The 25,688-nt window shown below is 35.1% G+C and overlaps 3 protein-coding genes across 3 annotated transcripts; all 3 read left to right on the top strand.

The window, feature by feature from the left end:
* Positions 1-3,608: 3,608 nt before the first annotated feature.
* LOC125225412 lies at positions 3,609-14,748 on the top strand. The gene is made up of 6 exons (XM_048129119.1): positions 3,609-3,779; positions 7,217-7,309; positions 8,001-8,156; positions 10,377-10,466; positions 11,698-12,024; positions 13,270-14,748. Exons 2-6 carry the CDS (start codon positions 7,237-7,239, stop codon positions 14,595-14,597), a joined length of 1,974 nt encoding a protein of 657 aa, XP_047985076.1. The 5' UTR covers positions 3,609-3,779; positions 7,217-7,236; the 3' UTR covers positions 14,598-14,748.
* A 1,060-nt stretch (positions 14,749-15,808) lies between these two features.
* Positions 15,809-19,910, top strand: LOC125225239. The gene is made up of 8 exons (XM_048128847.1): positions 15,809-15,962; positions 16,040-16,558; positions 16,639-16,807; positions 16,978-17,253; positions 17,683-17,825; positions 18,156-18,524; positions 18,993-19,161; positions 19,472-19,910. The coding sequence occupies exons 1-8, from the start codon at positions 15,899-15,901 to the stop codon at positions 19,647-19,649; spliced, it is 1,887 nt and encodes a 628-aa protein (XP_047984804.1). The 5' UTR covers positions 15,809-15,898; the 3' UTR covers positions 19,650-19,910.
* Positions 19,911-20,575: 665 nt separating this feature from the next.
* On the top strand, positions 20,576-25,385 carry LOC125225533. The gene is made up of 6 exons (XM_048129290.1): positions 20,576-20,811; positions 21,303-21,406; positions 21,736-21,883; positions 22,119-22,211; positions 24,348-24,505; positions 25,179-25,385. The coding sequence occupies exons 1-6, from the start codon at positions 20,757-20,759 to the stop codon at positions 25,383-25,385; spliced, it is 765 nt and encodes a 254-aa protein (XP_047985247.1). The 5' UTR covers positions 20,576-20,756.
* The last annotated feature ends 303 nt before the right edge of the window (positions 25,386-25,688 follow it).

Genomic DNA, 25,688 nt, shown 5'->3' with positions numbered 1-25,688 from the left:
TGTAATATTTTACAGAAGTATTAGCATGACACTTTGTATGTAATAGTTAGCAGTATACTAACAATTTCTCCAAGTCAGTGGAATTGGTAGAACAAATAAAAACAAGTCTCGGCCGATCCTGACTACTTTCTCTCGTAGAAAGTGACCGCCGCGCTGGGCGCCAGTCCTATACCTATACGCGTGGTTATGGTAAAGACGTTGTATAACAAGATCCGGATAGAGGTCATTGTTACGGCTATTATTGTTTTGGAAATTTACCTCGTTCCTGTATATTTCATATAAAAAATAGGCATAATCATATTACCCGCACGAATACTCCTCATAGGCTTCATATAAAACTTTGAAAGATCAAATTAAGCAACCAACGCTGCTACTATTACCTAGTTAGATTCGTCAAATTAAAATAATTATTTACTTTTAATAATTATGTACAGTGGTCACACTCCTTGACTGTTGAGCCATTTAGGGTTCTAGCTAAATTTAACTTTCATTGAATAACCAAATTAGTTAGAGCTCTAAATGGCTTAAGAACCGCGGAGCGTGACGGTACCTACACTCTTAATGTAAGCGAACTTTCGTTTTGTTCGTGGAGCTTCTAGAAATTACGATAAAACTATCCCTTTGGCTCGACTTGATCTGCTGTTTCGCTCTCACACAAGAGATATATGTACTCGTATAGTAGGTATACTTACCTAATCTATAATTATATTATAAAACCAGGTGGTCTATCGTTAAGGCCGAGGGCCTTTTTGATGTAAAAGTTAGCTATCGTATAGAAACTATATTGACGTACAAGTAGGTAATGTTACAATGAACATTTATGAATGTTTAAGACGCTACAAGAGCGAAAACGCTAAAATGGAAAGGAGCCCCCTTTTCAATTTGGTAATTCTAGTTTAATACACTAATGTTATTAACTAGATTTATCGAAAAAAAAATTGTCCATTAAGAACAACTCATTTAAAAGATATTGCGAAAAAATCTTTAAAATCGAGGTTCCGCTCTCGACTGTTTCTACCTTCCAAACTTAATTAATCGGAACTAAATTTGAGAATCTGTGAATAACAATAAAATAATCTGTGTGGGACCGTTTAGTTTTTTTGGCTAATTGTTACCAATCTTGAGTATTACACCTTTTTTGCGCCATAATGAAAAAGGCCGTTTTTGGAAATTATTGATTGGCTCTAGCGTCTTTTAAAATAATAATAGCAAAAAAGTCGAAACGGTCCTACACAGATAATAATAATCTGTGTTGAAAAAATCATTGCTCTATCTTCAAAAACCAGGGAGGAAATAGTCGAGAGCGTTTGTATAGAGAATTGACCCCTCCTGTATCGTCTTAAGCGTTGTTATTGTATAGTAAGTGGTGTACCTTTTTAGGTGTTTGCAGCAACATGCCTTAACATACTATGAAATTTGTTCTCTTTTGAGGAACCACCACTCAATATCATGTGTTGCCGAATTATTGCAATAAAAGTAAATCGCCTTAAATTGGCAATACATTACCAGCAACATTGTACACTATGTTTAGTTTCCTGCAACGATAAAAAATTGAACAGGCAAAGCGTTACTACAAATTTCATAGTTTCTTCAGTAGAAGCAACAAAAACAAGAATAATTGATTATTACACTTTAAATCAGGTTGAAACGCGAATTGATAGACAGGATTGGCAAATTAATAGTGATGGATATTTTTTGACATACTCCGAGAGCTATGGCCTGTAAAAGGCATTAATAAGAACCTAAAATATCTAGACTGTTGAGTTTAAGAAAATAGATGTCTGATGCATGGGGAAGTCAATTTCAACATCAATTTAAAGGATTAAACATAGTAATTGTGTATCTGGACTTTATTTATAACGTGTGATACTATACAGCACGAACACGGATGATTTTACTAATTTTGTTGCGGTACAAATTCACGAAAAAAAATGTACTTTTTTGTACTTACGTTTAAAAAAATGTACCTTTATGGTTTCGGAGTTTTGACATAGGGGTCGTGGTCGTGCTAGGTAGGTACTCCCTGGCACGACCACACTATATTTAATGATTTTTTTAAATTTCTGTTGTGTTACAAATTCACGAAAAAAAATGTACTTTTTTGTACTTACCTTTTTTTTTAAAAACCCGCATGGTTTCGGAGTTTCGACATGGGTTGTGGTCGTGCTAGGATAGGTACTACCTGGCACGACCACACTAAGTTTTTGAAGTAATTTACAAAGTACAATTTCTAAGCATTTGTTTAACATTCATTTGACCATCAAATTAAACATAAATATAGTGTGGTCGTGCCAGGAAGTACTTATCTAGCACGACCACAACCCATGTCAAAACTCCGAAACCATGCGGGTATTTTCTTTAAAAAGGTAAGTACAAAAAAGTACATTTTTTTCGTGAATTTGGACTGCAACAGAAATTTAAAAACTCATTAAATATAGTGTGGTCGTGCCAGGGAGTACCTACCTAGCACGACCACGGCCCCTATGTCGAAACTCCAAAACCATAAAGGTACATTTTTTTTAAACGTAGGTACAAAAAAGTACATTTTTTTTCGTGAATTTGTACCGCAACAGAATTAATAAAATCATCCGTGGTCGTGCTGTATAGTATATAGTATCACACTTTATAACCACGTCACCTTAAGATTTTTTCCACTTTATTCCTCGAGAATGCATCTCTCGACTGCACTCTAAGTGCGTTTTCACATTATTCGATTCGGTATCGGACGTCGGAAGGATTTCGAAAGCAAAAATTTAAGATGGCGGCTTGAATGTATGGGATATCAGTCTAACATCCGATATCGGATCGGATAATGTGAAAACGCACTAAGGCAGAAACACCATAAACTTTAACTTCCGTTTATCACAGTAAGTACCTAAATGGAGTCAGTACACAAAGCATGCCATAAGATTTCCAATCCAGTAAACTATAAAAAACATTGGAAACGTCATGTAATTTACGCAAGGAGTTAAGAATTACGCGAACATAATTATTGAAGATAGCAACAAACAAAAATTAAACGTTTTTGTACGCAGCCAATGCGTAGCCGCTGTCGGCATTGCGTTGCGTGAATTCATCATCGTCCAGCCAACGTTTTTTTCCCGTTTCCTTACAGTTAGCTGTAATAGTAATTATATTGTATAAATGAAATATGAAATTGATTAGCCATAGATAAATTATATCATGGTCAACTACGAAACGTGGAAAATATTTCGATTAGTAGAAATTGCCCCCAGTCGAAATTGATCCAATGCAATTTACTTGAATTTATAACCAATCGGTATCAACACTTGATGATGATAGCATGTGAGACATACACCATGACCATACGCAACATATTAGATTAGAGATCATTGATTCCACAATAAAAACCATTGCGTTTGAACCATTTCACCGTGTACGACATATGCCGGGCGTCCATCTCTTTTCCTGCATTGAATCACGTCAACATTGACTTGACACTAAATTCTACATACGCAACCAAGTGAGTCTTCATCATCGCCTATCCCATTCTATTAATTGGAGAGTGAAAGGGAGGCACGATTGCCAGTTTTCCTTTCTCGGTGGGTGTTATACGTCACTGCACATTTCTCTGAGCCCGAGTAGAAGGCGGTAATATCAAATCAGTGCTGGTGTTAAGCCGGTGTCTTCTGCGTTCTTAGACACTATTGTGATTTTCGATATTATTAATTAATCGTGGACGTTGATAGTGGACTGGCGGCTTTTTTTATTTAATTGGATTTGATACTTTACATTAATCGAGGTATTTTTTTATTCAGGTAAGTTTAATTTGTGTTAATTAACTTTGTTTTGATATTTGTTGACGCGAGCAGTAGTTTCTATTTTAACCTGTTTATAAATAAAATTAAGTAAGTCATTGTAAAAGTCAAGATCAAATTCTTTTGTAGGTACCTATTATAAAAAAAACTAATCTATGAGTATTTAAATGTGTTTTTGGGCGATAAAATATTACCTCGTTTCTTTCGTATAATGAAAGACTTCAACGCGCAATAGGGCATGTAAACTTATACAGGTTCTAATTTCTGCATATTTACGGACCTATTAAAAAATTTAAATATAAAAAAAAATATTTACGGTATTTCCCAATTGTTTTTTGTTCTATAAATACTTAAGTATATAAAAGCATATAAATTATATTCGTAAAAATAAAAAAATCAAAGTTTTACTTGTATCTACTTGAAGCACTACCTCCTACACTATAACTATAATTTTCACCTATATCTGTACTTAATAATCAATGATTCAGCAATTCTTTAGTTTGTACATTTGATCACGTCTCTGATTCTACCCATGATGCTGAGCAAGATCCACTAGGTTTCCCAAAATGTCCTAGGTTGATTGTATGAAACTTTCCTTTTTTGTTACCGAAAATGTATAGAAATCTGGTAACAAAAAAGGAAGGTTTCATACAAACTACATAGGACATTTTGGGAAACCTAGTGTATCTTGCTCAGCATCATGGACTCTATCAGCCTACCAATTTTTATCCAAATCGGAGACGTGATCCAAATGTACAAACTAAACGGGAATTGCTCGATTAATTGATTATCCATATTATTAGTAACACTGAAATAAATAAAGATATATTAGGTATATTATGTTTCTACTATTTTGATACCAAATCATACATCATAATCGGCTTTTCTAAAGTTTTCTACAAAATAAAAGAAAATGTTGTCAAACTGGAAATGCGTCACTAACGTGTTAATGACCGTAAAGTTCGTGAAAGCGCAATCTAGGTCGCGTCCCGGAGTTACTTTTGTTGCATCAGATCCTCATAATCAATGACGCATTCGGCTTTCTATGAACTGTTTAGAACTTCACAAGATAAAAAAGTGTAATACATACTTCTACTAAATCGAGTATACAGAGTGGGGCCTGTAACAAAGGCGAAGAATTGAACTCTAGGCTATTCTCCTTATACTGATCAGCATTTGTTCGGCGACTTTTAAAAATAACTTGTATTTTGATTTTTATCACCCTTGAAAGTTTTTTCTAAGAGGTAATGTATTGCGAATTCTGTTAAGTCTAAAGTGTGACAGACAACGTCAATGACAACAATAATGGCGTACATTGAAGCTAATATTTATTTTGTATGAAAAATTAAAAATTTAAAGACTTCATAATTTTTAAAAGTTTTTTTTTTTTAGAGCTGGAAAAAATTATATTTAATCATCATTGGCCTTTACACTCCTCCTTGGCCTTTACTCATATTAAGCGTTTGTTAACTCAAATTTAACTTATTGGTATACTCTTGGGTCGACTCGTTCGTTTTTCGTCACGTTCCTAAATTTGTCTGATTCTGCTTTCGTCAGCCATTCTTCATTCGTCAACTTAGTCTGCAGTCATTATCGTCTTTGACCATAATGAGTTGTTGGCTTTTTTCTTATTTCGACTCAATCGTTTTTCGTCATTTCGTATTTGGTCATATTTTAAGTTGGTACCTACCGACCTAAGAATACGAAAAAACACGAAAAACATAGATTTAACAGCGAACATGCCAAAAGAAGATTATGACGAGTACAGAACGAAACGAATTAAGATAAAGATGAACAACGAAATTGACCGTAGTTGAGAAAGACCATCGATGATCGTGACGAATAAAGAATGGCTGACGAAAGCAGAATCGGACAAATTTAGGAACGTGAGGAAAAACGAACGTGTCGACCCAAGAGTATACCAACTTATTTAGGAGCCTAATAGTTATAATATACTGTCATTATCACCCTTTTCTAACTTCGTATTTATTAAAGGGATAAGTTCCCTAGTGTAACATAAAGTAGGTAAATAGTTTTACTACTTACTACTACTATTTCACATCAAATTAAATTGACACTAGTAGGTTTTCCATGCAATGACTCTGGCGAAATGTCTTACTTTTCAAAACGGTTTATTGATTTTATAATTTCAAACACTAATTAACTCTACGTTATAATATTTGGCTAAGGTAGGTACTTTTTTATTGTTATCATTTAAGTACATTATTTTGGGAAAGTCTGAAATAAAAGTAAAATTGATAATCTAATACCACGTGTTTAATGTTTAATGTTTATCTTACTTTAATTTTATTGTATAAATCTATATTTCCTTCCTTTGTAACATACGAGCACAGAATATAGTGTCTTACAGCTATGTTTTATTATTTGAATATTTAATTTAGCCTGGCAGCTTGAACATGTCATGCACACTTAAAAGTCTTTGCTGCGGTGGCGTCGTTGATCGGGTCGCCACCTTCCCGAATAAAGGTTGAGGGAGGCGATGGCTGAGATACGCGTCATACTCGTGAACGGGTGCCGTCTGTGAAGACCGGTCTGTTTAAGCTTACTGGGGCTGTTATAACTTAGTAACTTTAATTCAAATTTTTATTAAATTAGGACACTTTGTTCGGTTGTCGTTTGTTTCCTTTCTTTTAGTGAATATTTTAAATATATGATTTTGACTCATGGAGACCATATACATCTCTAAGGAGAATTAGATATACATTTTATTTTTAGTTGTGACATTTAGAGTCATTTGCACCTCTAAAGTAATTTAAGACTTTTTTTTGTATTTGTACTTTTTATATTAAAATTTAGTGTAGTTCTTGGTTGTAATTCGACATTTAGAGACCTTCTACATCTCTAATTAATTGTATAGAGTTAACTTTAGTTAGAACTTAGAATTAGTATATAATAGTATCAATTGTAATTTCAACTCAATTTTAAATATTTTTTAAATACCAATGTAACATGTGACGTGTAAAAGTGCCCCTGTGGCCTATTTGCTGAATAAATTATTTTGATTTTGATTTTGATTTTGCCTAATTTAAGAATTGATTGCAGTTGAAAATGGCTTAATTAAAATGACTTATTCATTTATGTTTCGATATTAGATGAAGATTGTAACTATACATAATACATGTAAGAAAATTTATATCTATACCAACGATTATCTACTGCAAATCACTACATACCTATCTGTTTTACCTGCTTGTAAGATTTTGATGCGGTTTTTAATGAATATATAGAATGATTCAAGAGGTAAGTTTATCTGTAGGTATAATACCCGTGCGAAGCCAACGGGTCGCTAGTCAAGTAATAAAAAAATATCTTAAACAATATAAATAAACAGCTGAAAACTACGTCTACATAAAATGTAATGACTTAATCAAAGTCTTAAAAGTTAATGACTTAATTAATTTAATTATTCTTTTCAGACAGGGACTGAGTCTTCACAATGAGGCTCTCCCTGGTGTTCGAGCTTCTCCTCATATTTGTGCTCTTGGCTTTCGCCGCATCTAAGAGTATAAGTAAGTATAAATACTCATAGAATTTAATACATTTTTAATGATTAAAACTTTTTAAATTTACCAGACTTACTCGTTTCATCCCAGACATTTCTATTTGAATAATTGATGGTTTAATTATTAAGATTACTGATATAAAGTAATCATACAGTAAATTAGTTAACTACTAAATAAATTGATAATTTTATCGCATGTCTTACGTACTACCTGCGTTTAGCAGTAACTCAGTAAGCGTATGAACTAGCACTTAATATTAATCAGTGTGTAAATCGCACGCCTTATGAGTGATAAACGCAATGGTTAGGTACGCTTTAAAGTCAACGTGCATGCATTCCAGTATGTATTATTAATTAGCGTTGTATGTGCCTAGTAAACACGCGAGGCGGCTCAAAAACTGGAATAATGACAAATATTTTAATCAAGTGTTAAAATTCTAGTTTCATAAATTTTAGAAATTCGAAAGCAAAATACGGTTATAATTGGTTAACACGTGAAATCTAAAAGAGATTGCGTTATAATAACGCATAACCGCGAGGTTATTGCATATCATGAGGAAATTTCATCAATCATTTGAATACTGAAGGAAATAAAAAAAGTAACTACCTGAAGACTACGCGTTAAATACCTACCACATGCTAAAAACTTTTTCAAAGACTTGGGAAGCAAATTGACAACGTTATTTTTGGTTTTACAGAAAAGCAGAAGAACAACAATAAGAATGTCCGCATCGCAAGCGACGAGAAACAGGACGACGCAAGCAATAACATCAACAAGTACTGCAAATGCTCGGAGTCTTACTGCAACTGCTGCAGAGACTTCCAGCTGCCGGTTGTTAATTTAGATGGGCCAGGTAATATCGCTAAATATTCAGTTTATTTAAATACTAGATTTTGCCCGCGGCTTCGCTCGCGTTAAATTCGAAAATTGCGGAATGCTCCGTACAAATTTCCACCCCCATTTTATGGAAGTGGGGGGTTAGAAAGAGACAAAAAGTAGCCTATGTCACTCTCCATCCCTTCAACTATCTCCACCTAAAAAATCACAATTCGTCGCTCCGTTTTGCAGTGAAAGACGGACAAACAAACAGACATATCTCCAATCGGCTTGACCCCTTGGCGCTGCGTAGAGATGTGGCCTCGCTCTGCATTTTCTATCGCATGTATAACGGGGAGTGCTCCGAGGAATTGTTCGGATTAATCCCTACCGCTTCTTTCCGCCATCGCCCTACGCGACAACATTTCCATCGCCATCATTTAGATGGCTGGCAGTCCTCAACTGTGCGTTTCTCCAGAAACTTCCTGCCCCGCACAGCTAAACTGTGGAATGAATTGTCGCCTGCGGTATTTCCGGACCGATACGACCTTCAAATCTTCAAGAAAAGAGCGTACACCCATCTTAAAGGCCGGCAACGCACCTCCAACACCTCTGGTGTTTCGGGTGTCCATGGGCGGCGGTGATCGCTTACCATCAGGCGACCTGTCTGCTCGTTTGCCTCCTATCCCATAAAAAAAAACCGGCCAAGAGCGTGTCGGGCCACGCTCAGTGTAGGGTTCCGTAGTTTTCCGTATTTTTCTCAAAAACTACTGAACCTATCAAGTTCAAAACAATTTTCCTAGAAAGTCTTTATAAAGTTCTACTTTTGTGATTTTTTTCATATTTTTTAAACATATGGTTCAAAAGTTAGAGGGGGGGGGACGCACTTTTTTTTCTTTAGGAGCGATTATTTCCGAAAATATTAATATTATCAAAAAACGATCTTAGTAAACCCTTATTCATTTTTAAATACCTATCCAACAATATATCACACGTTGGGTTTAGAATGAAAAAAAATATCAGCCCCCACTTTACATGTAGGGGGGTACCCTAATAAAACATTTTTTTTCATTTTTTATTTTTGCACTTTGTCGGCGTGATTTAAATACATATTGGTACCAAATTTCAGCTTTCTAGTGCTAACGGTTACTGAGATTATCCGCGGACGGACGGACGGACGGACGGACGGACGGACGGACGGACGGACGGACGGACGGACAGACAGACATGGCGAAACTATAAGGGTTCCTAGTTGACTACGGAACCCTAAAAAGACATAGTATGGATGGGTAAACGCACTAGCAATAGTGAAGTCAACTAACTATGGAATATAGTTTCCATTGTGGTGTGGGCGACGGACTGGCAACCTGTGGCTGCAATGTTATAATTACGTTTTCTTTCAACCTCTTTATTGTCAAGAGTTGCGCTGAACCTTGTGCAGTTTGTCATGTCGCTTGTCCCTTATAAAAGCTGACAGATTCTTTCGCCCCTCGGCCAAGCTAATAAATTTATTAGGCTTGTATTTTTTTTAAGGATGGTGTGGCTATAAAGTTACGCTACAACCCCTAACAGTTTAGTATTTTTTTACTAGCGCACTCTCGCTTAAGTTGCAATTGAGCTTGCTGGAAAGACAATAGATAATGTACTTACGACTATTTTATCTAAAAAATATTATGTTCTCCAATAAAGTGGTGTATATAAACCAAATTAAGTACAAGTATTTTTTCAGTACAGATGGTGTTTTTTTTACGCACTAGTGCGAGAAGTGGTTCATTATATGGCAGGTCGAAACTTCGGAGGTCCATCTGTACCGAAAAACGTCGTTCGATACACGTGCGAAAAGGGAATTCGTAACTCGTGTCGATTTAAAACACTCCCTTCGGTCGTGTTTTAATTTATCGCCACTCGTTTCGAACTTCCTCTTTTTCGCACTTGTATCGAAATGTTTCTCTTTTGGTTAATGAAATATTCTTATAGATATAGTAAATGTAAATGTTTGTGTCGCGTGACGTTAAAATCTGATATATGTAGAGTACGGGAGAGCTGAAATTCTGCATAGTATAATAATATAAATATCCCTGGCACAGCCACCACAAGTTCTTCTACACAGTTTCTGGGAGAAAACTTTAAGAATTAATGATATTTTAAAATTGTGTTCTAATGTCCGATCCTGTTCTATGGTTGATTGCAAAAAAATTGGCACTTAATGAATATATTTCGTTTCACAGTACTAATTGTAAATTTATTATATTTACAGGTTGTGCATCTTTAATGTATCTTAATGGCAACAAAATGGCGGTTTCACTGAGCTTCGGAAAGAAGGTCATCACCAACCGGACTCTTTCTGGTAGGTAACCGCATTTTACACGTCACACGCGTATCAAAGTAATTTAAAGAAAATATAATGCATACCTATACCTCTATGGGTCAACAAAAACAAACTAACTAAAATCACATAAGTAATATTTTGATAAGTAAAGTCTGTCAAACCGTTTACCTCACTATAAAAAAGAGTCAAATTAATAATAAGGCGCAAATGTTTTGTCGTCCCATAAAAAATAATTTCGCGCCTAGAAACAAATTTGATTGCCCGCCGATGAAGGTTCATTCCCGCCTTTCTTATTTTAGTGCTATTCACGAAGACGCGTTCTATTTCTATTTTAATTGAATCCTTAAGTACCTACCTACCATAGCTGGGCATTAACTCGTTAATCCGTTAATCGTTAATTAACGCAGTTAACATTTCGATTAACGGATTAACTTTTAAGTTAACTTGAAAAAATGTTAACGGACTCGTTAACTTCCGTTAAATTTCTCCGAGTCCGTTAATCGTTAATCTAGTAGGGCACAGGCGCCATCTGCGCTGCGAAAAACACGTTCTGAGCGCTACTATAAAAGCCCGAAGTACGGCAAATCCTATGATTTGCCGGTAAATCCTAGGTTTACCGATGTCGATTGCTAAAAGTCCGAAATATTACCTAAAAAAGTATTCTTCACGTGGATTTGCTTTTACTAACTTTGATTCGATGAATCCTAAGCTTTACCATGGCGACTGTTGTAGTGATAGGGCAGCAAATTCGAGGCCTATTTACGACCACATTCGCTTCCCTAGCCTCTACCGCCCAAAGTGCCACAACAGTCCCGTCACCGCCAGCATCTCTCCTGACACAGCTCTTGGCAGTAGCTCAGGCGATCACTGCCTTCCACGTGCAGCCTAGAGTTCAATAGGCTAGCTGTACTTCGGCCTTTTACAGCAATATAATACGTCATAGTGGATACTGATGCAACTAAATATTTAAAGAAAAGTTTATTTTTTTCATGTGTTAACGGATTAACGATTAACTTTAACTTACGTTAAATTTGTCGAAATGTATCGCTTTAACGATTAACGAAGTTAACTTTTTTAGTAACGGATTAGCGATTAACGAAGTTAACTTTTTGATTAACGGTGCCCAGCTATGCTACCTACATACCTATGTTTGCGGAAGAGAAATAGGTAATTTTGCCTAGGTATCTAAATTTCGGAGCAACTTAGGTTCGCAAAGATAAATTATTCAATGATATTGGTTGGTTAACAGGTACCAAGCCGACTCCAGTATGTATGCCACTGCCAGGGGGCATTTCAAAATTCTGCGGAAGAGTTTACAATATTGCCCGAGCTGGTGAAGAATTCAGGGCCTGTTTAGGTCTGGAACTACAATCAAAGAGTACCGTAGAAGCAGCTGTGAGGGTTTCCTGCTTTAAGTTCGGCCCTAGAGGGGTGACGTCAGAGGCGGCTGACCCGCTTCCGTTACTTCCTCAGGATGAGAAGGCTGATGATGACGACGACGATGATGATGATGATGATGACGATGATGCGTTTGGACTTGTTGGAGACGATGACGATGACGACGACGATGATGATGGTAAGCATCGAAGTATTCTTACGGTTTTAGGCAATAAAATATGAATTACTATAAACTTATTATCTAATACTAATATGGATAATTGTTATTAAGGAACTATCCGAATAACTTATAACGTTTAATACGTGTATAGCGAACTGAATTTAATTATAAATAAACAGAATTGAGAGGTATCCGCTTTTGTCTACCTTAATAGGCTTATAATTAATTAACTTACTATTTTGTGAACTAAGCAAATACCATACAAGCAATTTACGCAAGATAGCATAAGCGGCTTGATGTAAATAGCCTTTTTAACCGCCGCCCCAAATCTCAAGCAAGGTGGTTCTCAATTCGTCTGTATGTTTTAATTATTTTTAATGTTTGTTCCACAATATCTCCCTTGTTACTGGACCGATTTTGAAAAAAAATTTTTTGGTTAAATGTATTGCATACAGATTGGTCCCATTTTTATCAGAACCCTGTTCTGATGATGGGATCCTGGAGAAATCGAGGAAACTCCTCAAATCTGAAAGGTATACATATGGTGATTTTTGGGTTTTTATAAGAACTGCATGCATTTACGTACGGAACAGTGACATTTGGTGCAGTGGAACTGCTGATGATGGTCAGAACGGAACTCCTCAAATCTGAACGGAACACTTATAGTGACTTTGGTATTTTTATAAGAACAGCATGCACTTACGTCCAGAACAGTGACATTTGGTGCAGTGGCACTGCTGATGAAGACCAAAACGGAACTCCTTAAATCTGAACGGCACGCTTATAATGACTTTGGTATTTTTATAGGAACAAAATACATTTAAGTTCATAACAGTCACATTTTATTTGTTAGGAGATTTGTTCTCTTTGTTATGCTTACATATTGAGTTTTCAAATTTTGTCAAGCTCGATTTCTTATAATCGGATATCGGATTCATGCGGAATTGAGGAAACTCTTCAAACCTTAACGTTATCGTCATATTCATTTGTGTTTCCATCAAATAATCAAAGATTTACATTAAAAGCAGTTTTAAAAAATACTTACACATTTCTACATAATCCAACATTCGGAAGTACCTTTCACCAGAACCACAAAAGCGGCGGTTTTTTTTCTTAAAAATTATTATAATAGTTATGCATAGCGTAATCAACTCATAATTTGTAGATTACAGTCATATTTTTATTTAGACTGTCTACGTTTTTTGATATCATTCATCGCAGTTCATATGAAATATGAAAGAGCCTTATTTTTGTCATTTCCAGGTCTCGAGGCTGTTAATGACGTAGATGGTGCAGACTACACTGGCTTCAGCCTTCTAGGCGACGACTTATTGGGCGATCTGTTTGGAGGTTCGTCAGGAGGCAAAAAGACGAAAAATAAGAATAAGATTAAGAAACAAGCCCCTACTTCAACGACCACTTCAACTACCACTCGGCGACCTCGACCGTCTCGAAGACCAACCAGAAGGCCAACGAGAACTGCCACACCCCGGCCTTCTGCCACAACGACCGTTCGGACGACTACTGTGAGGGTGCGACCTTCTAGCAGAAGGCCTACTCGCAAACCAGCGAGGCGTCCGCCCCGTCCATCTAGACGGCCGCCTACTACGCCTGTAGAAGTTCTGCCGATTACTGAACCATCTTCAACTGTTTCGTCAACAGAAACGACACCTACCATTAAAGTAACTACTGCAGGACTTCCATCAACAGCAAATATTCCATTAGTTAGCCCTGAGAAGGAACAAACATTCGAACCCGTGGTAATAGTGACACAAAAACCATCATTCCAGTCCACATTACCTGATCTAGCTTCTAAAGATGACACCCAGTTTGGCGATCCTGGTCTGGAAATGTCGTTAGCTCAACTAACTGGACAGTTATCTGTAATGCCTGTAACTCCTATATTACCTACTAGTGCCAAGGTATCGAGTATGATTACTACCAATAGGGAACAAACAAATTACGAAAAAATCGAAACTATCACACCTAAAACATCGTCTACTGCTGCTTTTAAACCATCTTCTGAGGCTGATACTATCAACGATGATTTAGTGCAAATAGTTCACGACTTAGATTCTCATTCAGAAGAAAGTACTTCAGAGAAACCGGTTTCATCAGCCGACGAAAGTCGATCTCAAAATGGCCAAGCAATTCCAGAAAATTTATATGAAAATTTTAAATTTGTTAAAAAAAACAAAGGGGGCGGTTTTAACTACAGGGACTTAGATGTTATCGGATTATCTGATATCGGTGAGACTGTTGGGAAGGAAATTGGTCTATTGGGTAAGCAAAACAGAGGGACCGATTTTGACTACAAGGACTTAGATGTTATTGGATTATCAGAAATTGGCGAGACCGTCGGAAAGGAAATTGGTTTATTTGGAAAAAATAAAAAACAAAACCGCGATAATAAGGAAAAAGAAAATCAGAAAGTAAAAGATGGCAAAAAAGGTAACAAAGATTACGATGATATTTTTGGATTAGATGAATTGAGTCATACATTAGGCTTTTCTGGAAACGATAACCAAAAAAAGAAAAAGCCAAGAGGAAGACAAAACAAAATGATGCGAGGTAATTGGGATCTAGTATGACGTTAAAGATAACAATTAGCTCTAAGTAGGAACCTAATCTTTAAGGTTATTTATTTCTATTAAATTATTGATTCGCTGTAAATAGCATTATAACATGTAAGTAATTATTTATGTTGACTGATTTGAAAATAAAGAACATGTTGTGTAATAATGTGTGGTTTATTATTTTTAATTTGACTTTATGGCAGGATTAAGGATCATATTTTGTACTTATTATAATAAGTACAAAAAACTAGTTCTGATATTTAAAAAGATATATTTTTTTTAATTACAATTATTTTTCATAAAGTAAATCATCTCTATGCATGAAGTAAATCCCGAAAGACGTGTTTGGTCAATATGAGCTAATGACACAGTCATCCTTTAATATTAACAACTGTAAATTAAGTTACAAAATAGGGAGCCTTTTAAGCTTAAATTCTTTATGAGGTGAGTAACACGAACTCAATACCTACTGTACCTATATGTATATCAAATATATAAAAAACATGTGGCAATGCGTTTGACGGATAGTATATTAAACAAGGTACTTAATTATATTTAAAATAACACTCACACACACGAACTTAATAATTATATTTAAAATAACAATTAAACACTATGTTTTAAATATTTAATACGCGATTAAGTCCCGTTTGCAATTTTAAATATGTGTAAAAATCGTGAAAGTTTAAATAAGGTACTTAATTGTATCCTCATACGTACCTACATCAGAACTGGATTAAGCTTATAACCATTTACCAGTGTTTACTGGGAAAAATAAAATCCCATTAGTTAGTTACCACTTTGAAAAAGAAGGTTTTCTTTATTCATTGCCACCAACATTTTGTTAAGTACCTAATAAATACGTAGATATGTACGTTGTGCGTGCTCGCGATATTTATATCAAAAATTTGGTCATAAATCTGTCACCTCGCATTTTTTTAGGTTACCGAAACGTAATTAATTATACATATACCTGAAATCCTTAACTTGTCAATTTATCTTAAATTTTACTTGCAATTTCGAAACCTAAAGAAGAATTTGAGGAAAATACAAAACAAGCTCCAAAACATTGTACACTCAAGTTTCCATAAATATTCTTAATGACATCCAACTTTCTCCTGTTCCGGCATTAAATATTTAAAACTTGTTTCTTGTGCTTGTAGACTGTGCATTTAAAATGAGTATTGGTTCTTAGTCACACACATCACTTAAATACTTTGAGGTGTCTCGCTTCACATATAATTTAAACCCGTAAGCCTGCCAGGACACTCATTTATAGAAAGTGAAATTGGCAGGCCGCATAGTAAAGCAAAGCCATGATAAAATTAAATCTACTTACATTTATATATATTTATAGTAGTATATTTCAATCAGGACAATGTAAGTACTTCACTAAGTTAAACTTTTTAGTACTTAACACCGATTATCTGCTTCATTTAATTTTATAATATTTTCAGGCGAAATTATTTACACTAATGATAAAAGCTACGATGTAATACATTTTCAAATTCCAAAAACCATTTGGAAACAGGCATTAAATCCTACGCCAGTTTTAAGGCAACAAGCGACTATCGTGCTACCCATACATGTAGAAGATGACGATTTAAACGAAGTGGAAGAAGACGAAGAATATTTAGAAGTAGTAACTGAATCAAATATAGTGCAAGATGCAGTCAGTGAATCAGTAGTACAAGATGAAATAGTAAATGTAACTCCTGCTGTTTTATCCAATATGACAGAGGCGCCTATACTTGACGAAGAAATTTCAACGACAGTGATGCCAGATAAAGTAAACGGCTCCGTATTTCGATTTCCTTGTTCATGTGTCCGGGGGCAATGTGGGTGCTGTACAGGAACTATAATGGAAAGATTTAGGATGAACGCTTGTGGTAATATTAGCTTTGTACCGGAAGATTTTGTATTTGATGTCAGAATGAGTGTTAATAACAGGACTGTCCTTAGGCGAAGAGTTTCAGGTACCAAAATACATACTTATTACATACATGTATAACAAAGTCCTGTGAGTAGGTATTATATTATACTTATCTTTTTTCAGCTGACAACCCACCCCCAATCTGCTTCAATCCTGGAAGAGCGCCTTTCGTCCGTATCTGCGCTGAAATCTCTAATATTAGAATCCGTAACAATAATGCGTTTGCTTGTTTGGATATCACTGCGGATATTGCAGGATTTCAAATATACTCCGCTTCCTTTAGATGTTTTGGGTAATGTATACCAAATTAATGATTTAACCGTTTTTTTTTTATCTAGGGTTTTATACAGAAATCGACACAACGTAGTGCGCACTCAGTGGAATCACAATTTGCTAATGTCACGATTTTGACATTTATTGATTGAGGCGTTGTGTTTACTACTGTTACCTTATTTATTACAGATTAGGCACAAGAGGTCTTCAAACTGGATTAAATCCAAAGCCAATATCATCAGGGCCTGCTCCTGTAAGTCTTTTTGGTAGTAATGATGATGATGATGACCGCGACGGCTTCCTTTCCAATGTCGCTGGGGGCATCTTTGGCGGAGGAGACGAAGGGGGTCTATTTGGTGGGGGCGGAGGCATCTTTGGAGGTGGATCCGATGATGATGACGACGGAGGGCCGTTTGATGGCATAGGAGATGCCGTTGGAGATTTATTTGATGGACGAAAATTCCCGTAATTGTTCGAACATTAGAAATAAATATTTACTTATTTATTTTTAATTTAAGAACCTATTTATTATAAATAAATATGTTTTAGTACCTACAAAGTATATTATAAATGAATACCTACAAGCAATTTCAGTTTTTTATTTATGTTTCCGCTACGAGTCCTTATGTACCTAAACTAGAGTGAAAATTGGTCACTACCGTCAACTAGTATTTTCAGAAAACTTTTATAAAAATGTTCGAGTTTTGGAGATGTCATTTTGTCTTTAATTTTCACTATAGTGTAGGTAACTAAATATAATAGTTTTTATATATTCATGAAAAAACTATAAATGTTAACAGCTTTGCTTCTGACAACTAACTAGATCTAGAATAATATACCTACGTGTTAAGTATATTTAAACTTATTGGAGATATTTTCTCGCCACTAACCGGTTCAAATATGCAGGCGAATTCAAGCGTGGATTATTACTTCGCGCGCCGTTCGCGCCGCCTCGCGTCGAAAGCTTTCTGCCATGGAGACCCTCATTGTGTTTTTAGTGTCATTTGTTTTGTTTGTATCACCAGCGTACGGAAACGGTAACTATTTTTTTTAATGCACCACAATTTTTAATCACCAAAAACACGCGACAGCATTTAGATTTTGCTTACAAAATACAAGTAAGAAATGGGTTCAAAAAGTTCGCGGTTTTATTGTAAATGCTTAATGATTTAGTAAAGAAATATACTACATAGAGTAGGTAATATACTCTGACTCTGTAACTGTGTCTCTTTTGTTTCCTTTATGTACAATAAAGCTTATACATACATACATACATACATAATATAACTACTTATGCAATTAGATTTTACTATCTTGTTGTAATATTATCTGTTTAAGTTTATGCCTTATCATCATTGCATTATCAGTTACAGTCAAAGGAAAAACAAACCTAACAAAAACTTCTCCACAATCCCAAGATTTAGAAGATCTGGAAGTTCCCGATAGCGCCTTAATATTCCTAGAACGGGTAAAATCTAAACAATTGGCAAGAGTATCGTTTCGATCCAGGCAGAGTTCAGAAGTTCAAAACACAACATCTACACCAGATGAGGAAGACGATGAACCCTCAAGGAGATGTACCTGTTCATTTGGAGTGTGCAAGTGTTGTACGGGAGCCGTGTTGGATTTGTTTAATCAGAAAGCTTGTATGAAGATCACTTATCATCCTGGGGATTTCGCTTTCGACGTAGCCATGTCTATGAACGACAGAGTACTTTATGAAAACTCCATGTCAGGTAAATTATTTTTTTGAAGGTATACCCTATCCTTATGTGTATTAAACTTTTTCCGTATTTTCTATTTTCAAAAATAATAAAATATTATGTTAGGCCCACTTGCACCAACAACTTAACTCCGGGTTAGTAGGATGTCATCTGTCAGATTCCATATAAAATAAAATACAATACTTACTCTTCATTGCACACCTCACATAGTTTACAAATTGGTGTGTTAACACTCCAATTTCGTTGGTGCAAGTGGCCCTTACTGACTTATCAAAACCTACCTATCTATTTTTGTAGCTAGAAAAAAATGTTTGTAAAGGAGACTTCCGCGATTAAAATTCGCGACTTCGATTCGATTTGGTTTTGACACGACCAGATAATATCAAAACAATTAAAAATGTAATCAAAGTAATATGCCAAAAAGTAATTGCTTTTTAAGCTCGGCCATTAATTTTACAATATTTTACTTATCTATTGCAGGAAAGAACCCGAAACCGGTATGTATAAATCCGCCACGACTAAATAACCTGAAAGTATGCGCAAAATTCTACAATATATTTTTCCCTGGAAGAAACTTTCACTTTTGTCTGGCAATGACGGGTCAATGGCGGCAGTTCGAGCTCTTTAACATGGCATTTGATTGTTTAAGGTGAGTAGAGTTGAAAACAACAAAAAATTATCCGTTAAGGCGTTAACTAAAGCGATATACGATTAAGTGTGGTACAAAATGTGTTATTTTTATAGCAAGGTCGATTTAACCCTCTATTGAATTTAACATTAGTAACACTCGCTACGCTTATAACTCACTTCTTAATTTAGCATAGGTGTATTTATTGTACCTACACGTAGAAAGTTCAAATTAGGGTTAGAGCGGCCTAGATACGCAATACCACGAATATATATAGGTATAATAGTACATATAAATACATACACATAAATATTAATATTTTTTTTTTCAGAATGGGTGCAAACGGCTTGGCGATGGTGAAGCCGGAAGAAAATGGAGGGCTCCCGATACCCAACCCTGGAGGGGGGGTAGACGCTGTCGTCGATTCCGGCGATGACGACATTGAAGAATACGACGAGAACAACGTCAAGTCACTGTTTGATATATTTGATGATGATGATCGAAAATAGTGGTCGTCTAGGCAATGTTTGTACCTACCGACGTTATTAAATCAAAAGAGGGTGTTTCAAGATAAATGTCACATTTTCATAGAAGTCTGATATTAAATATGACATTGCCACACTTTGCTATTGTAATCCAGTGTAAACTTGGTATAGGTACTTAATTAATACCGTACAACTAATTACAGATATAACTGTATGATCTTATATTTATTTTTAAATAATAAATATTATATTAAATTATTTTAAATATTTTTCTGACATATTTAAGTCCTAATAAATTATTTATCTCTTTTTATAAATGTTTTATTAAACCTATCCATTGAAGTACCTACATATCGTCACTACTTTGAAAAAATCTCGTATCTCACGCTGCTCCTCAAAGTTAAAACGCAGTAAGTCCATATGCATTCCATACATACTTACTACAATTTTCTTTTCATTGACAGACGAAGATACAAGTTTTTTTAAAAGTAGTGACGATATGTAGGTATCTAGGTATCGTACCTAAATGTAAATCGTACGTGCTTTTCATCCTTTATTTGAATTGTATTATATTTCTTGTATTGGCATTAAAATCAATATAAAGTTGTAAATATCTACCTAAGTATCTATGTAAAGCTTAATCAGTAAATTTCACACTAAGTACTAACAAAGAGTGATTGAAGCATTCATGTAAGTATAATATTTACGAGGTTGATTTTCACGGGAAAATTCTGACCGATATCGATACAACTCCAAAGTGGACCTCAAGTTGCTAGTGACTATTTTATTGAGTTTTATTTAAATTGAATTACGTCCAAATTTTAAATTAAAAAATTGCATTAAATACTGTGTAATAAAGTTTCAATTAAAACATTTCAGGCTAAAATTGAAATCACTGGAAGACACGATCATATAATGACTATATATTATGAGAGAGCATCAGCGTGCATTTAAAGACAGCTCTTTGCGATCGGCCGTGGACGTTTTCACTAGAAAGTACCGCAAGGCGCACGCCGCACCGCGCATACTAAACGCAAATCGAACCCTAGCCGATATTACACATGTGTCTAGTTATGTGAATGGTGTCCCTTGAGGCGGTTATAACTAAAAGAGGTTATAAGTTCTAGTGAAATGAGAACGGAGGTAGTGATTTTGATTTTGGCGGGAATCGCGAATTTGTCTGCCGGTGAGTAGGAAATTTTCGCATCAGTTTATTTAGGTATTTTAATAACTTGTTTTGCATACAAAGTACCTAATTATTGGAGATAATGTCTCGCAACTAAATTGTAAAATTCTCTAGATACTTTATGCATTAAATTGATGTGATACAAATACACAAGCTACAAGTAACAAATTGTTCTACTTATTTCTCTTATATGTTTGTCCAGTGCGTGGTGCGTGGTGCGTGCATAAATTTTTAATCAAAAGCCAAATTTTAAATTAGGTGGTCAATTTATATAAAATTTAATATTATTAATTATTATGTTTGTTGTATTTTATCAAGGTGTGCAATAAAGAGTATTGTATTGTATTGTATTGTAATTATGTAATAAGTATAGGTATGTAGGTACATGCCTGTGTTTTTTCAATAAAAGTTCTGTCGAAATAGAAAATAACTTGAACTGTAAAATTATTTTTGGAATCTTACCTTAGGTATTGTGTTTTGACATTTTCTAGCATCGTCATCATGGAAGCAGAAGAAAATTGGGAAACATTTCTTTTCCAATGATGCCATGGATGTGACGGATTTTTCAGTCTATTACGATCTAGATACGAACAAGGTTAGTGAAAGTAATTTAGTTTCATTATTATTGTTATAAAAATTACGTTACATTAAATAATGACTTGATGCCGTGCCGGCCCGGCGTATTTTATGGATGGATTGGATTCAAGAATGCCGCGCGTTTTTTGTTTTTTAGAAAAGCATATTTTTTAATTTGTACATTTTGGATTCCATAGAGAATTCTGTCTATGATGTAGGTATTCAGCCAGTACTTTTTGAAAAAAAAAGTCCACATTATGTACATTATTTCTCTCTATCTGACTATGATTAATTTAAATAAGGAGGTCAAGGTTTAGAAAGGTTGTGAAAGAATAAAACTGTTTTCAGACCATAACGAGGATGATGCCTCGGCCCTGGTACAAGCCTGGCTGGATGCTGCGACTCCCGTTCACAGGAGGACCCTGTTCGTGTAAGGACCTTCGATGTACATGCTGTACTGGAATCAGGATACAGAGCCTCAATTTTGACAGAAGAAGTGAGTTGTACCCAATTTTCATTGAATACCTATTTAATTTTCTATTTTTGCGTTTTTTCGAAAAGGTGATGTACCTATGCCGTAGTGGTCATTGTAGAACTTAGTTTACATAGCTCTAAACGTTTGCTTAACCGGCCTAATTTTCTTTTTGAGAGAATATTTGGATTCCACAGTCATTTACTAAAATATTAGTTGTCATTTCAATTACTGAAATGTTTATTTTGTTTATCTACAGCCTGTGCAATACTTACCTTTGACCCGTCGGATTCTATGATCGAAATGGACGTACAAATGAACAACGCTACTATTTACAAGAATACATTCTCAGGTACGTACGTATAATATTACGTATTATTATTAAAAGTCACTATTATCTATTGGGGTCTCGTGATACAGCTATTACAAATAGCACAAACCTTCCTGGATAAAATTAGAGAAGTCCTCATCAGGTACCTACGTAAGTAGGTAAAAGTAGATAATGATCAAGATCATCATGATGATTGCACGATATCTAGACATAAAGACTGTTTTGAAATGACCTCTCAGGGCGCCATACCGCTTTATTTTAATGTAATGTAACAACTCTACATGTATCATGGTTCGCAATAAAGATATTCTATTCTCTATTCCATTGATCTGGATGATTGTTGATAACCCGTCTAAGGTAACTGTACCATATTACGGGAACTTAAGACGTTTCCTACTTTAAGTGAGGATTGAAACAAAAATGCGAGGTTTCTAGTGGTGTTAACTATTTTATTTTGAGGATAAGTCTTCTACGATTGATTTAAGACACTATTTTGCATCGTGACTTCTAATTTATAGAAATTACCGTTGTTTTACTAAACCCTTAGTTTGCCCATTATTCCGGGATACAATTTTGGTATGGCTTTAATTCCGGGAGTCGTTGTACATTATTACGGGATATCTTTAAAGTCCACTTTGTTGAAGCATAATGTAAAGAAACGAATTAAAAATATTGTTTATATAAATATATAATGCACATATCGTTTTGATAAATGCTTATACAGAGTGTATTTTTTATAATTGGCAATATTTTGGTGAGCTGGAATGGGAAGGGAAATATGATATTTTACGGTATAACGATTATATGATATAACGACAGGGTGTTATAAGTTTCACTGTCTGTCTGTCTAATGCATCGCTTTCGAATGGATGAACCGATTTTGATTAGTTTTTTTCGTTTGAAAGAGCTGAATTAATCGAGAGTGTTCTTCTTAGCCATGTTTGATGAAATCGGTTTAAATAGGTACTATTTTATATTTATATATGTCTATCCTATTATGTATTGTCCTCATGTAAATTTTAGCTTTCTAGTACTAATGATGATTGAGCTAAATCGTAGACGGACACACTGGCTGACGGACAAACCAATATGCGGTATAAAGATTTTTAGCTAACTAAGGAAGTTTAAAAACATAATATCCGGGTCTCTGTACCTTATTCTATGAGTTTATATATTTTAATATACTTTATATAAGTATACCGGAATAAGATACACTCATATAAAGTCGTGTACTTAATTACGGCAGTCAAAAAAAGGCTGTATTAAAACATAAACAAGATTTTTTTTCTTAGTATATTGGAAGATTATATAACAATTACACTCAAAACATTGAAATAAATAAACTTTGTGCTTTAATTTTATGAAATAAAACAAATTTAATATTGATGCCACAGTCTAATATTTCGCACGTATTACTCAATGAGTATACATTTCGTATTCAATTATGAGATTAAAATCTAAAAAATATATGTACCGTAATTATGTCACTATAATCTGTAATCTTTACTTAATGTATTTACATCAAATATATAAATATACTAAACCGTAAATAGTAATAGGAGACAAAAACATTACGGACTGTGTTTCCGTTATTCCGTGATACTCCCGCAATTATGTACACCTCGTCAAAATGGTGTACATTATTCCGGGAGCGGGCATTTTAATAAAAATATGTTTTAAATTAACTTGAAAAGATGATATAAATGTCTTTTAATAACTATAAGACAATTATGATACAAATTTAATATCAATAAACTTACCATCATCACAGCAAACCCTTACGAAGTTCCGCTGCCGCGTTAAGCTCACCGTCAAACACGCCCATAGAAACCACTGCGTGGTTGCGACTGACGTATTTGGAGGTACCTCATGGCTTCAAAAGATAAGATAAATATCCGAAAATCGACTTTTTCGGTTTTATTTGATCTATAGTTAATTAAATACTGCATTAACTTAAGATTTTACTGATAGTTTCCTTATTTTGCGACAAAAACCAAAGTATCCCGGAATAATGTACCACATTTTACTATCCCGGAATAGTGTACAGATACCTTATACCTATATGTACTCTAATCAGTTTCTCGTAATTAATACCTATACCTACCGAAGAAAACTGAACCATATTGTATATACATAAATTATTTTTTCAACTTGCAGCTGCGAACGCCCCACCATTCTGCATTCCCATACCAGTTCCGTACTTACCGCCTGGCCTGGTCGACATGTGTATACGCCTATTCGACATCACCCTCATAGACCAAGGGGTTCATGTTTGCATGGACATGGACACTCGTATAGACAAAGCCCCTGTCTTGGTAAGTATTGAACGTGGGTCAAATATAGTTGCATGAAATAATAGATTATTTTGTAATTTTTGCATGCTCAGTTGTGAGTAGAGTACACTGTACCACTGATTGTATGTTACCATCTATGCACCCACTGTATGCTGGCAAATAAATACTTTGTATCTTGTGGTGCGACGTGCTTATTTTGGAATATTCTGGACTACCAATTCGTAAAGAGCTTGTTACTCTTGTTTAGATATATTGCAATACCCTCACAGGGTGTGTTGAAACTATTCACATGTATACTTATTAAGACCTTTGTAACACACATTGCAAAATAAAAATGAAATGAAATGAAATGAAACTCCTTGCGCTCCTTTCGTCAGTTGCTTAATTAGGAGACGTCTTCTTCTTTACACTCTTTAGGTACAGAGTGGACGAGATCATTGTGTAATTTTTTGAGTGACTCGCACATCGATACTTCGCCATAAGTTGTAGCAAAACGTTAACCCCATTTTAAAGCCGTAACAGGCTTCAAGAGAGAGACGGAGAGGGGGAAAGCTAATTTTTTGTTTGCCCTTGCCGTCACCTTGATGCGATGCGATAGTCTGTTAACGCTCTTACAATTAGCTACTGAGAAATAATATTTAAAGGTACCTAATCAAGCTCAAGATTTTTTATAAAATTATTTGTTCATCATCAGATTCTCCACTTCGATTGCATGGACATGGGCCTGAAGGGAGTAATGTTGTCCAAACCTGGCAGTGCTACTACGATTAAACCAGTGACCTCCGACGGAACTAACTCTACTGCTGAACCTGAACAGATAGACAGTGATGTCTTTGATACCGTGACCGAAAGCTCGCCAACGACTGAAGCCCCGACTGTCAACTTTGTTAAATATATTTAAAATTTTATAAAGTCGTTTTATTCTAATCCAAAGAAAATAAGTGCCTAATTGAGATAATAGTAAATCAACGGCTAAACTTTTCATTGGCTGACTACGTGTACTACTACTAAACTTGTACCAAAGACCTATATAACTCCATCTAGACGGATAGTCTAAGAAAAAAACGTACCTCAGTACCATATAGATAAAGCAGTGGTGACCTAGATGGCGTTACACCTTTGGGGTAGGCTCAGCTAGATGGCGCTAATATTAAAATTTGACATTTTAAAACATATCAAGCTCAGAATATGGGCCAAATTGTCA

Source organism: Leguminivora glycinivorella, chromosome 4 (genome assembly GCF_023078275.1).
Source record: "Leguminivora glycinivorella isolate SPB_JAAS2020 chromosome 4, LegGlyc_1.1, whole genome shotgun sequence".
Lineage (NCBI taxonomy): Eukaryota > Metazoa > Arthropoda > Insecta > Lepidoptera > Tortricidae > Leguminivora > Leguminivora glycinivorella.
The sequence above is the reverse complement of the archived record's forward strand: the minus strand, read 5'-3'. Positions and strand labels throughout refer to the sequence as shown.